Source organism: Archocentrus centrarchus, unplaced genomic scaffold (assembly GCF_007364275.1).
Source record: "Archocentrus centrarchus isolate MPI-CPG fArcCen1 unplaced genomic scaffold, fArcCen1 scaffold_26_ctg1, whole genome shotgun sequence".
Taxonomy (NCBI): domain Eukaryota; kingdom Metazoa; phylum Chordata; class Actinopteri; order Cichliformes; family Cichlidae; genus Archocentrus; species Archocentrus centrarchus.
Window position 1 is genome coordinate 5,010,865 of NW_022060256.1, and position 12,545 is coordinate 5,023,409.

At 42.8% G+C, this 12,545-nt stretch overlaps 1 protein-coding gene across 1 annotated transcript in view; it reads left to right on the forward strand.

Annotated features, from left to right (window-relative positions):
- Nucleotides 1-876: 876 nt before the first annotated feature.
- Nucleotides 877-12,545, forward strand: part of eeig1a (estrogen-induced osteoclastogenesis regulator 1a) — a 31,681-nt gene continuing 20,012 nt past the window's right edge. Inside the window, exon 1 of the mRNA XM_030723643.1 lies at nucleotides 877-1,367. Coding sequence (XP_030579503.1) covers nucleotides 1,225-1,367 — 143 coding nt within the window. The 5' untranslated portion in view covers nucleotides 877-1,224. The remainder of the gene's footprint in view (nucleotides 1,368-12,545) is intronic.

Sequence of the window (12,545 nt, forward strand, 5' to 3'; positions counted from 1 at the left end):
ACATCGAAAGCATGAATGAAGGTCCAAAGCGTTTCGGCAAGTTCCTTACCAGGAACCGGTGTGACACCGGAAGTGCCGTGACTTTTTCACATTCAAGCGACCGAAGAAATCTTAACGCAAATTAATACGGGACTGTTTCACTTTATGACAGTTTTCTTTATTTTAAAGTAGAAACTAGACACCTAACTAAACTAAATGTTTAGGTAGTAAAGTTTTTAAATGACTTTAAAATTACTTCAGAAAAAAAAATCACAAAGCATATATTCCAGTAAGGTAAAAAATTTGATTATATTGACATTATTATTATTTTACATTTTTAAATCAATTTTAATTAAAGTTTAAGCTCTGCTTTTGTTACTCCCAAAAGTTAAATAATTAGAAATAATGTATAGTTGATTAATTTTTCCTGAGTAACTGGAAGTTGAATCTCTGTTTTTGCAGTCTCGTTAATATAAATGTTATTTTCACAAATTATACAATAAGATAAAAAACAAAACAAAACAAAAAAAACTTGTTTTGTCCTAAGTTTGTTTAGTTCATTATTTAGTAAATTAGTTGATTATTTGATTACTTTAGTGAAGCATTTAGCCTCTTTGTTTAAAGGAAATATACCAAACATTTGCTATTGTTTTGTTCACAGACAGTTTGAGGGTATTTTTCCTTGAACTTGACCTTTGCTATTAATGAATCTATTGGAAAAATAATGGTCAGATTAATAGATAATGCAGATAATGTAGTTTGGCTGCTGACTGAAGCAGAATGATTGAAGCATCCTTCAGTAGACTCATGAATATGGTTTAGATTTTGTTCTGAAAGGTCAAACCGGAAGCAGCACGCTGTATTCTCCGTTAGCTTAATGCTACCAGCTCAAAGTTCCTCCTCTCGGTACCGAAAAGGGAAAAACGGGCTGAAGTGTCTTTTTCTGTCATTTTATGTTTCCGAACCGCTGCTGGTGAAAGCCAGAGGACCCAAAATGTCTCCAAGCAGTTTTTTTTAATACTGTTGAAGCGAATACGTTACATTTTTTTCCACTTTTAAGGACAATTTTAGCCGAAACGCGCGATTTGTTTTCAGATTTCTGCCTCTTGAAAAGAGTTCTAATGAAACGAGTCTGAAAACATCAACGGCGTCAAGGCGGCACGTTTGCTTTTTGCTCAGCCTCGTTTTTACAAGTATTTTCCTGTTTTTTTGGTAGCTTTAAGAGTGTTTTATGCGAGTTAAACTATGGCGTTCTTCGTGAAGAAGAAGAAATTCAAGTTTCAAACCCATCTGACCCTGGAGGAGCTCACTTACGTGCCTTTTGTCAACGGCGTCCTCTTCTGCAAGCTCCGGATGCTGGATGGAGATTTTGTTGCTACTTCTTCCAGGTAAATACACCTGAAAACACCCTTAAACATGGCTTCACACATGCTGAACATCATTTGAAGTATCCTGCTATAATTTCATACCGCTTGGAAACGGTTTTTCATCCACTGAAAGCACACTTACAGGAGGTTAAAGTTCATTTGTGGAGTCGTGTTCAGTGACCTTTCATCTGCAGTGTGTTTAAAATGTATGCAGGGTTCAGGAATGTAGTGATTTGTGGAATAAAGATGATGAACTTTCCTCTTCAGGGTCTCTGTTGTTGCAATGCAGCAGCTCCACGTTAGTTAATGAGAGGCTTTCTCTCTCTGCCCCTGAGTCAGATTTAAACGCTGGGTGTTGCCATGTTAAGTGGTCTCTCTGTATCTGCACTGGCACCTCTCCTGAACTGGACTGCCAGACTAAACACAGCAGCAGCAGCAGCAGAAGCACCTCTGAGACCAGCTCACACTGGTCTGATAGTCTTGGCCGTCCTGCTCCTTCAGCTCTTCTGGGGATGAGATGAGGAGGATGATGATGATCCTCAGCTGATTTCTGGGCTTTTCATCTTCTCATGTGCGTCACATAACTTCAGATTTTCCTCCTTTGACCTTGATAACGTCAGTAACTTTCATCTGTTTTTCCTTCCTCGTCCTTGATTTTCTAGATGAGATTAAACAGATACAGCGAGTGTCTGAAGATGGTTTCAGAGCCTCCTGCTTCTTTCTGCCTCTGACTCACTGATCTGACCTCACTGTGTAAAACAATATGAGGCACTGTAATGTTAGTCAGCTAAGTGCTTTATTGGCAGAGCATCTCTGAAGTGCTTTTAAGCCATTTATCAGATGAAAAGATGAGACCAGATTTCCCAGGTTTGGTTTGTTAGTTTGACCGTGGGGTGAAATGCTTCACTCTGCCTCATTTTCTTCCTTTTATTGGGACAGGGTTTCACCCTGTTTGGACCTCACGTTCATACAGGCCTGCTGAGCTTCAAATCCCCGAGCTGACACATGTATACATGGGGTGGGGTGGTGGGGTTTCCTGTGCGTCCTCACTAAAAAGCAGCTCATCTTCTTCATCTCCCCACTCAGCCTCCTGTTTGCTTGTAGCATCACTGCAGACTGTGTGTGTGTGTGTGTGTGTGTGTGTGTGTGTGTGTGTGTGTGAGAGAGAGAGAGAGAGGTTCATCTTGATCAGGTTTCTTGTCAGCAGATGTTTCTGTTTTCTTACCTTTCATCAGTGAGGGGGGGGGAAGCAGTTTGGGACTTCTGTGAGGTGCAGATAATCTCACTGAGGGAACCAACCTCAGCATCAGAGCCCAAAACCTACAGTTACTGTGGAGCATGTGTTAGTAAATTCAGTTACAGCACATTTAAAAATATAGACACTGACAGCAGGCGATTAAAACAGTCATTTAATCCATGGAAATAAAAGCACGTATTTTTATTTACCATTATTTAACTAGCAAGGCCTGTTGAGTTCAAATCTCAAAGATGACCTGACCAAGGTAGCAGCTGTACAAGCTCAGAATGTATTAAAAATGCAACAAATACAACATAAAGTAAAAGATTTATAATATACAAATACACACAACAGAAAACCTCAAAAACAAATTCTACAGTAGATACAGTGCCATTTATCAAATTAGAGAACAAAATGGGTCCCAAACTGGAACCCTGTGGGACACCTTTAGTTAGATTAATTAAACTCTATTTATTGTCCTCTGCATAGACGCACCGAGTTTGATTTAGTTAAAAATCTAACTTAAAAACAAAGTTATGAACTTTTTAAACAGTTAAGATTATCTGTAAATGGAAAGGTGCTAAGTGCATTTAACAGTCTGAAGGATGCATCGAGAGCTGCTCAGGGTTCAGCACCTTGCTCAAGGACACTTCAACATGCAGACTAGAGGAGTCGGGGCTCAAACCACTGACCTTCTGATTAGTAGACAACCCGCTGTTCCTCCTGAGCAACAGCAGCCAAAACAGCAAAAACAACCTATAACAAGATGGCTCAGTAAGCTTAAAAAAAGGCAAAAGACCGGAGCTCAGTTGGTGCTCTAAGTAATAATGTAAACAATATGCAGCAAATGTTAAAATAACTATCAAAGTAAATATAAAAACATGAATGTGATACAATAAGGTGGCTCTATGGAGGGAAACAGATCAATAAATTCAACAAAGCAAATAATAAATAAATATGACTTACTGTGGCTTAGTGTAAAGTGTAGTGGGCAGGTCCTAAAGAACGGTTTCCATTAAGAAAAAGGAATTGTAAACAACAAGGGAACATAATTAAAAATCATGAATATTGTTTATAACATGAAGAAGTATTGCCTCACAGCAACGAGGTCCCGGGTTCGAATCTGCTGGAGTCTGCATGTTCTCCCAGTGCCTGCCCAGGTTCCCTCCAGGTACTCTGACTTCCTCCCGCAGTCCCGTGAGGTTGGCTGGAGAGTCTAAATTGGTCGTAGCATCTAAATTGGAACGTTGATGGTTGTCCATATTTCTGCGTTAACCCTGCGACAGACTGGCGACCTGTCTGGGTGTACCCCACCTCTCACCCCATGGCAGCTTGTTGCAGGTGGAGGATGAACTTCACGCCACCTGACTCTTTTCTGCTGTATCACCAGGTGTGCTCAGGTGCACCCCGAGAACCGAGAAAGGAAAGAGAGACACTCAGACTGAGCTGAAATGAGCCACTTGTAATGTGTAAAAATGTTCTTTTAAAGGCGTTTCTGTGGAATTGTGAAATATTGCTCTGCATTAGTTTGTCGGCTTCGCTGACTTTTGCCAGTTTTGTGTCGTAATATAGACGCACAGAGGTTCATGGCCTCTGCGGTTCAGCTCACGATCCATTGTTTTTATTTTCTGCCTCCAGAGGATTGCAGCTCTCATGAAAATGTTTATCTGTCAAACTGAAGCTTCAATCTGCTGAGGAAAAAAGATCTAAATGCCTCCTCCTCCTCCTCCTCCTCCTCCCCGTTCTCCCGGCTCACGTCCTCTGCCGTAAGGGCAGCGATGTCCGAGGCCTCGTTCCCTCAGAGGTCATCCTCCTCTCTGGTGGTTATATAACAGCTCAGAGTCCTTCCCTCGGATCTCGGTTATCATCTCTGTGACCGAAAACAAGGCCTCTCTCAGAGGAGGAGGCGAGCGTGGCACAGGGAGGCTCCCTCTATGGCGGACATTAGATTAGGGTTATGTCACAGATCTGACAAGCCTGGTCTTTGTATGGGGGGGGCCCCGCCTTGTTGAAAGTTGGGGACAGTAGGGTGGGGGGGGATTAATAGCGAGCTTATCCAGAGGACTGAGCTCCCCTCCCAGAGTCTGGCTGGAAGCACAGAGGGGATCACATGCTGCAAATGTGACTGCCGAGCTCTCAGAGCAGCGTGTCAGGGGCAGCTTTGTTTGCTAGTCCAACTTCTAATGCCGTCATTCATCCATGTCAGAGACCTGCGACCTGTGACAGTGATGTAACCCTTTGGTCTTGGCTGGATGAGGTTGGCTAATTAATTCAAACTCCCGCGGCTGATCTGGTACTTTTCAAAATAATTCATCAGTTAAGCGACAGCAACATTGGCTAAAGACTTAACAAGTCGGCAGCCGGTGAGCATATCCTGGATTATCCTTCTTAGAATTACTGTAATTTACAAAATAGACTTAACGTTTTATTCAGTATGATGTGAAACTATTGACTGAGACCATAAAATACTCTAGAAAGTGTTTACTGAGGTAACTGGGTAACCAGAGGGCCGTCTACACAGGAACCTTTAGCAACTTCCCCAGCTAACATGATCCCTGATAACATTTTAACCGCTGTGCAACAGTTGCCGGCTTTGCTGTCTTTATACTGATACTCAGGCATGCAATATTTACATCTGTACAACATATAGTACAGTAGTGCAATAGTGCAATCTAACTGTGCGTGTCTCATCACTGTTTGAGCTGATGCTAGTTTGCAACCAGCGCTCTCCTTTGTGAGCATGAGCTGTGTTTTACTGTGCAAAATCAGAAGCTCTCAAGGCTGATTTTCTGGCAGTGCGGCGCCTTTAAATGTCATATTTTGTCTGAAGAGCAGCGATGATGACAGTTACCAGGGTTATCAAAACATTTTCCACACTAGAAAAGACAAACATAATATATCTGGAGTCACAGTGGGCGGTGCTGCCCTGCTGGGGTCGTGTTAAATGAGGTACCACAGAGCGGAGGAAAGTTTTCTTATCAGGTGGTATCGGGTGGCTGCCCTGTGGTTTCAAATATCTGAACAGGATTTTTTTATAAAGTTATTATGGTGAGCTTAACTTCAGAGTCTGACTGACTGCAGCAGTGCTTTGCAGGTTGATGTTGCTCTGAAATGAAGAAAGAAGTGTTTTTTGGGGTTTTTTTTGCAGGGTTATTGTCAGTCTGCATTGTCTTTTAATGTCACGAGGTGGGTTAACATTCTGTGGCAAAACCCTGATTAAATAGTTAATAATTATTAAAGGGGGCAGCGATTGTTGCCAGCTGTGTGGTTGTGCGGGCACTTAATTGGGTGCTTTCAGTGTGGAGAGATTTGTAGCTGCACCCTCTCTGGGGTAAACTGTGCAGAGCTGTGAGAAGCCAGATCAGTTGTGAATCACTTCAGTCCTTGCATTGTTTAAGCAAACTGTTAAACGTGAGCTTTAAACTCTAGTTATAGGTAAGCTGGTGGAGCTGATAGTGATTACACTACCAATAAGAAAATCTTCCAAACGAGCTTTTGGACTAATGTGTCTCAAATGTCAGCTTGATGCATCTCTACATGAAATGTTTCCATCTAAAAAGCCAAATTTACTTTTAATTATCTGCTCATAGCCAGTTTTCTTGGTAGGAGACCCTGATTAAATCACTTCCTCATTAAATAACCTTTGTAGTAACTGATGTTCAAGCATTACAGAAGTCCTTTCTGTTTTCCCCCTTGGTTGAACTGGTGGGTTTATAGATGATATAACACACTTTTGTATTTCGAATAAATGAACATGACACAGGCTGAAGATGAATTACATAAAACTTTTTAGAAACTGAGCTAGAAAAAGCTTGAAAGACTTCAGGGGATCCGATGACCTGAAAACTGAGTTGTACTTTAGTTATAACCTTTAAGGAACTTTAATATTCTGCATTTATGTTGATATTATGGGGTAATTTAACTGCAATAAACATATTTCTATGAAAGTAAGACACTAAATCCTGTTCAGATCCTTTCGTTAATCGAGTGAAACTTTCCTCCAGCTCTTCTGCGTTCATGTTGATCCCAAACAGGAATGTGCGTTTTCCTCTTAGAAATCCTTCCAAATGGTTCTGTACTGAAAACATGCGAAGCCTCACTCACATCAGATTTTTGTTCGGTGCAGACTTTTTTAGGCCATATGAATATGAAAAAGGCTAAAGCACAGATTTTGATTCTTGATTAGTCTTAAGTACTTTTTGACAGTGTAGCTATCAGGGCGGGTATCGGCATTGGAAAGTGTCCACTGCATCCAGCCGGCGTCACAGTTCATCCAGCCTGCTGGAGAATGTGTTTTCACTCTGTGCAGCTTTGGAAACCAGATGGTCTCCATCTTGATCTGGCAGAGGCATATGCTGCAGGGGTTTGCAGATTTTATCAGCTCTGTATCTTACAGTTTGAAGTTTACATTTTGGACATTTGAGCTGCTCCTGCCTGACACCAGTTTGAAATAGTGTGAAACACAAACACAGCAACCCTCGACGTATTCCTCTGGGCCTGCAGTGATCGTGTCTAATAGATAAGCAACAGGAGGCGGAGACTATTTCTGTGTTTATAGAGTAAGAAACACAGAGGACTTCTGCAGCAGTTTGAGGCTACGAGGAGCTCCCTGAGACTTGTGACATGCTAGCTGTACCTGGTGGCCTTTCTATTAGCATAAAGCCATTTTGATGAGTTGATGAGCAACTTGGGGTTCAGTATCTTGCTCATGCTTACTTCGACATACAGACTGGAGCATCCGGGGGTCAAACCGCCAACCTTCCAATCAGTAGATGACCTGCTGTATCTCCCGAGCCCATGTAAACCCTATGATGTAGCCTAGATGGCCAACACAGTTACCAGCATTTATCCTTGTGTGTGATGTGCCTACACTGCTCTGCAGTTTCACCACCACAGCACTAGTTGGCAGTTCTTCCTGTTATTCAAGGAGGAGGAAATGATGTCACTGCACAGGCCAATCACCGTCATCGTGGGCTGCTTTGGAGCGACATGTAGTTACATTTCTACGCACAGCAGTTTATAGCATAACTTACATTGTAGGGGTTCCTCAAAGTTTGCACACACAATGTACCTACTGTGTATATTTAGCAAAGAACCACTTAATTGACTAATGTTTGTCCGTCCATTGATCGATCCATCGATCGATCACTTATCTGGGACCGGGTCACTGGGACAGCAGCCTCAGCGGCGAAACCCAGACCTCCCTCTCCCCAGGTAGCTCCTTCAGCTTATCTGGAACACTGAGGTTTTCCCAGGCCAGCCGAGATATATAATCTCTCCAGCATGTCCTGGGTCTGCCCTGGGGGCTCCTCCCTGTAGGACATGCCAGGAACACCTCACCCAGGAGGCATCCTAGTCAGATGCCCGAACCACCTGGACTGGCTCATTTCGATGTGGAGGAGCAGCGGCTCTGCTCCCCTCTCAAATGACTGCACTCATCACCCCCTCTCTAAGGGAGGGGCCAGCCACCCTTCAGAGAAAGCTTGTTTCCCCGTTTGTATCTGTAACTAATGTGGCTAATGTAATTATTAGCTTTGATCGTATTCCCACAGGCCAAACCTCTTGGAAAATGTAGTGCAGAGGGAGAATCGTGAATTATGGAAACTGATTGATAATCAGTCGAGAGGTACTGTGTGTGTGTGTGTGTGTGTGTGTGTGTGTGTGTGTGTGTGTGTGTGTTTTACTGTGATCATGTCTCTATGTCTGCTTTGGTATAGTTAAGATATAGACTGAGCAGGTGACCCATATGCTGAAAGGCTGCTACATATCCTGCCATCTTTCCCTCTGCTCTCTGTGCCAGCATAAAAATAAAAAATTATGGACTTGAATACATCTCAGATGATGGGGAAATTGGCCAGTGCTCACGAGACATTTACCACTGTAATCCAGATCTTTGTAATCATGACGTTGTCCGAAAAACTCTGCATTCACATCCTAAATAAGCTGATTGCTCAGAGAGGAAGTTAGAATCCACGGAGCGTCCTGTTCAGTTTGGTGTGAAGCTCTGAAACAGCCTGGCTTATATTTGGTACAAAAAACATCTGTGTGGTGTTTTGTATTGAAACTTATAATATACTGTACCTTCTGGGGACACGTGAGACTCACATTAATATTTCCTAAAGTGGCGACCACTAATACTTTGGATTTCTCCTTGGAGAGCTACTTTAGCACTGAGTTACTCATTACTCACGGCTGTCAGCAGTACTTCCAGGATGTTGCTCTTAGGATGTTGGAGTACCGTGATCCGCTGGGTGGAGATGGCAGAGTTTCCGGGTGGTAGTTGTCACGTGTCACTGACACTGGATTTTATTTTATTTTTCTATTAAAGTCCACAACAGTGATTGCATTTGAACCCCCTTTAAATGTATTTTTAGTGTATAAGAATAAAGAAAATCCAAAGAGGACGTCGGTGATGAATCTGTCCTCTCAGTTACATTTTTGTTGATGTGTGCCATCTACTTTGTCAGCTTTAGCTTCTTATTGCTTCTATCACAGTTTATAACACTGTAGTTACAAAGAATGACTAAATGGTCTGTGGTGCAGCTCCATGGGTTTTGGCTCGAGTGAAAGTAGCAGCAGGGGAGTTGAGTGGAAACACAAGCAGGAAACCATCCGAGGAACCACCTCTGTTTTAAAGCACTGTTGGCAAATTCCCACAAAATGTACCTGCACTGCTTTAATGCTCAAGACTGTCACCTTGATAAATATTGGGGCCCCTTATTTTATTAACAGTCTACAGATGTGCGGCACGTGACAGACGTGAAGAAGAAAAAAAAAGTCAGGAAGACGTCCAGAGAGGAGCGAGTTTGTGAGGAGAGTTGAGAAATACGACTGGGACGTGGCGCCCCTCAACAGCTGTTTCCTGTTTTCCTCTCGCTTTTCCAGCGGTTAGCGCTTTGCTGAGATGTGAGGGGAGGCGGGTGGGGTGTGGTGGGGTTTTTAGACTTTAGTCCTTTGGTGTCTGATCAGTTAATCAACGTGAACTTCCTCCATACAAAAGCTTCTCTGTTTCTAACCGTAGATCTGACCGTTTTCTCGCTACGTATTTATGAAGCTCTGCTGTCACACACGCCGGCTGCGACTAAGTGTCTTAAATAATTTCTAATAATAAATAATTTCTTTTCTCTGTCTTATTTCGGTATTTAACCTTTAGGTTTATGATATATGTTTGGACAGGAAAAACTTGAGTGTATGAGTATTGCTGATTATATGATTAAAATAATGAAAGTGGATGCAGGTGAATACTCTGATAAGCTGGCATCAGCCGCCTGCAGCCGTGCACTTTTTTCTTCTCCTAATAAAAGCCCACATTCGCTCAGTTCATCGCTCCGGTCTTCCGAGTCCTCTGTAGCACTTCGTTTCGCTCTCGTGGGGAAACCTGTGGCCGGCAGCAAGATGGGTGTTATGGACAAAAATGCCCTCTAATGCTGCTCCCATGTCTCCCACTATTTCTGCCTCATTTTCATTGAATTGATTGGTTTAAAAATGAACTATAGCTAAAGTTTAAGAAAATCTCCTTTAAAAATACTTTAATTTTAATAAATGTGTGATGTTCCTATAGTTACTTTGTATTTGTGTTAAATAATGTTCTTAGCATTGAATCAAGGTGTTTATATTGTAAAGACCCTACAATAATTAGAGCGAAAACACAACAATCACAACGTCCCCTGTGAGCGAGCACTTGGCGACAGAGGGAAAGAAAAACTCCCTTTAGTAAATTTAAATAAGTGGTAATGATATTTTTGGAACTGAGCATGTTGTACTGCAGACTGTGACATTCATGTGTAAACTTCAAAACTTCTCACTTTAAAATCTATTCCTAGAAATGTTGAATTATCAAAAGATAAAGGGTCCAACATTTTTTATTACTGCCTTTAAAGGGGCCGTCACCCTTTGCTCTGCTCAGCTCCCCTCACTGTCTGAAACGAGCTGCTTTAGCTTCTCCCCCAGCCTCACTTTAAGCCAGCTTTCTTCTGATTGGCAGAGGGGAGATGAACATATTTGGATCTTCCTCTTTTTGACATCACACAGAGCCAATAGCAGAACAGAATTGCCTGTTTAGAGTAGTTTTAAACCTGAGGTTTTGGCTCACAGGGATTATTTGTACACGGGCTGACCTCGTTATTTGAAACTCTGGCCATGTTGAATTTGAACATCGTCCACTGTAACATGACAGATAAAGAAAAGCAGAATAGGTCCTCTTTAAAAATGAGCTGTTACACTGACACACTGATGATGATCAGTAGGTGTTGCCACAATTTTAACCCCTTAACTGGCAGCAAAAAAATCACCTGACAAAAACTACATAACGCCTTATGGTTATTATTGGCTCTGAAAAACCCATTTCATAGCCTATTAATCGGCTGCGTCTGGTCCGCGTGCCGAATGAAGTGCATTTATATGGCAGGCTAGACCCGCCCATTTTGACTGACACCTCATTCGGCCAATAATGTTAAGAAATGGGTTTCCCAGAGCCAATAATAATCAGAGGGCGTCACGTAGCTTTGTCAGGTGATTTGGTGCAGCCAGTTACATGATTGGCCGAATGACGTGTCAATAAAATTGGGAGGGTCTAGCCTGCCATATAAAAGGGACTACAAACGGCCCGTCACCGGGCCCTTGCCAGTTAAGGGGTTAAAAAACCCACACACAATAGTACAGGTAGAGGAAGTAACTGGCGTGCTCTGATGGTTGTTAAAGAGCGATGGCGTCAGCGAGGATCGACCCTGTGGCTTTTGGACTCCTGTCCCATTCCTGTCCCCTCTGCAGGATCAGCCTGCTTCCTCAGCGCTCCGACATCTGCCTGTTTATCTGAGCCCTCGATGCGACCTGACTCCTGCCACACTGCTTGTGTTTCTCGTGCGGTGGCAGCTTTTTGGGCGATAAGGATCTCGCTCTGCTGACATGTCGATTCGCCGCACGTGGGGTCCCGTGGAGGGGCGACTCAAATCAGAGGCCACGTGTTTGTACATGGGTCTGAGTTTAATGTGCAGTCACAGCTTTAGCTGAGTGTTAGTGGAGAGCTTTACTTTGTCGGGTCATTTAGGCTCAGTTTTCCCCCGTTACAGGAACACGCACTCTGACACAGCAAGATTACTGGACAGAGTTTTAGTAATGCTGTTTGGCAGCTGGAGAAGGTCAGAACAAATCTGATTCCAGTTCCTGTAACTTTAGCTCACCATGATGGATTTATTTTTTATTATGTAAGGGTTTCTCAGCAGCAGCAGCAGATGTGATTAGTAGATGCTGGTATGACTCTAACTTGCACCCCTAACCCACTGCAGATTGTAAAACAGAGCAAGTAGATGGTCATAAAAATCGAAGGGAAGCTGCTCAATGCAGCGTCCTGTTTTACAGTTAACACTTATTTGGCTTGAAAAAGTCATCAGTGTTTTAGAAAATGCATGTTTTCACCTGAAAAAGAGATCAGGCATGTTTGCAGGTAGGCTGCATCAACAAAGAGCTGCACAGCAACAGCATTAAAAAATAAATGAAATCCCTATGTCATAAATAAATTGGCCTGTAAACTTGTGTAACATTCACAAGTTAAAGACAGCAGAGATAAAACTACTCTGAAATTATAAATCAGACATTTATACCTTGAAGCCTGAGCAGGTGAGTCAGTCCTCATAGGTGAGTCTCTTTAAGACAGCAGTGCAGGGGCTGAAAGTCTCTTCAAATGCTGTGGTTCATTTGTTAACTGAGGGGTTCCCAGAGGCCGCAAAACGTCCGCTGCGCCCCCCCCACCCTGTTTTCCGGTTTGTGTGCCCACTCTATCTCCTCTAATCGGAGCAGTTACTTCATATCCCTTATTTCCTCTTCCCAGTTCTTTTCCACTTCCTGTGCTCCTGTGTTTGCTTCTCCCTCAGTTCCCAGATCTTGTGTGCTTTCCTAGTACTTCCCAGTCTATCTTAGTTATGTTGGTGTTTTATTTAACCTGCTGCTCTTCTTCAGTTCGGTTT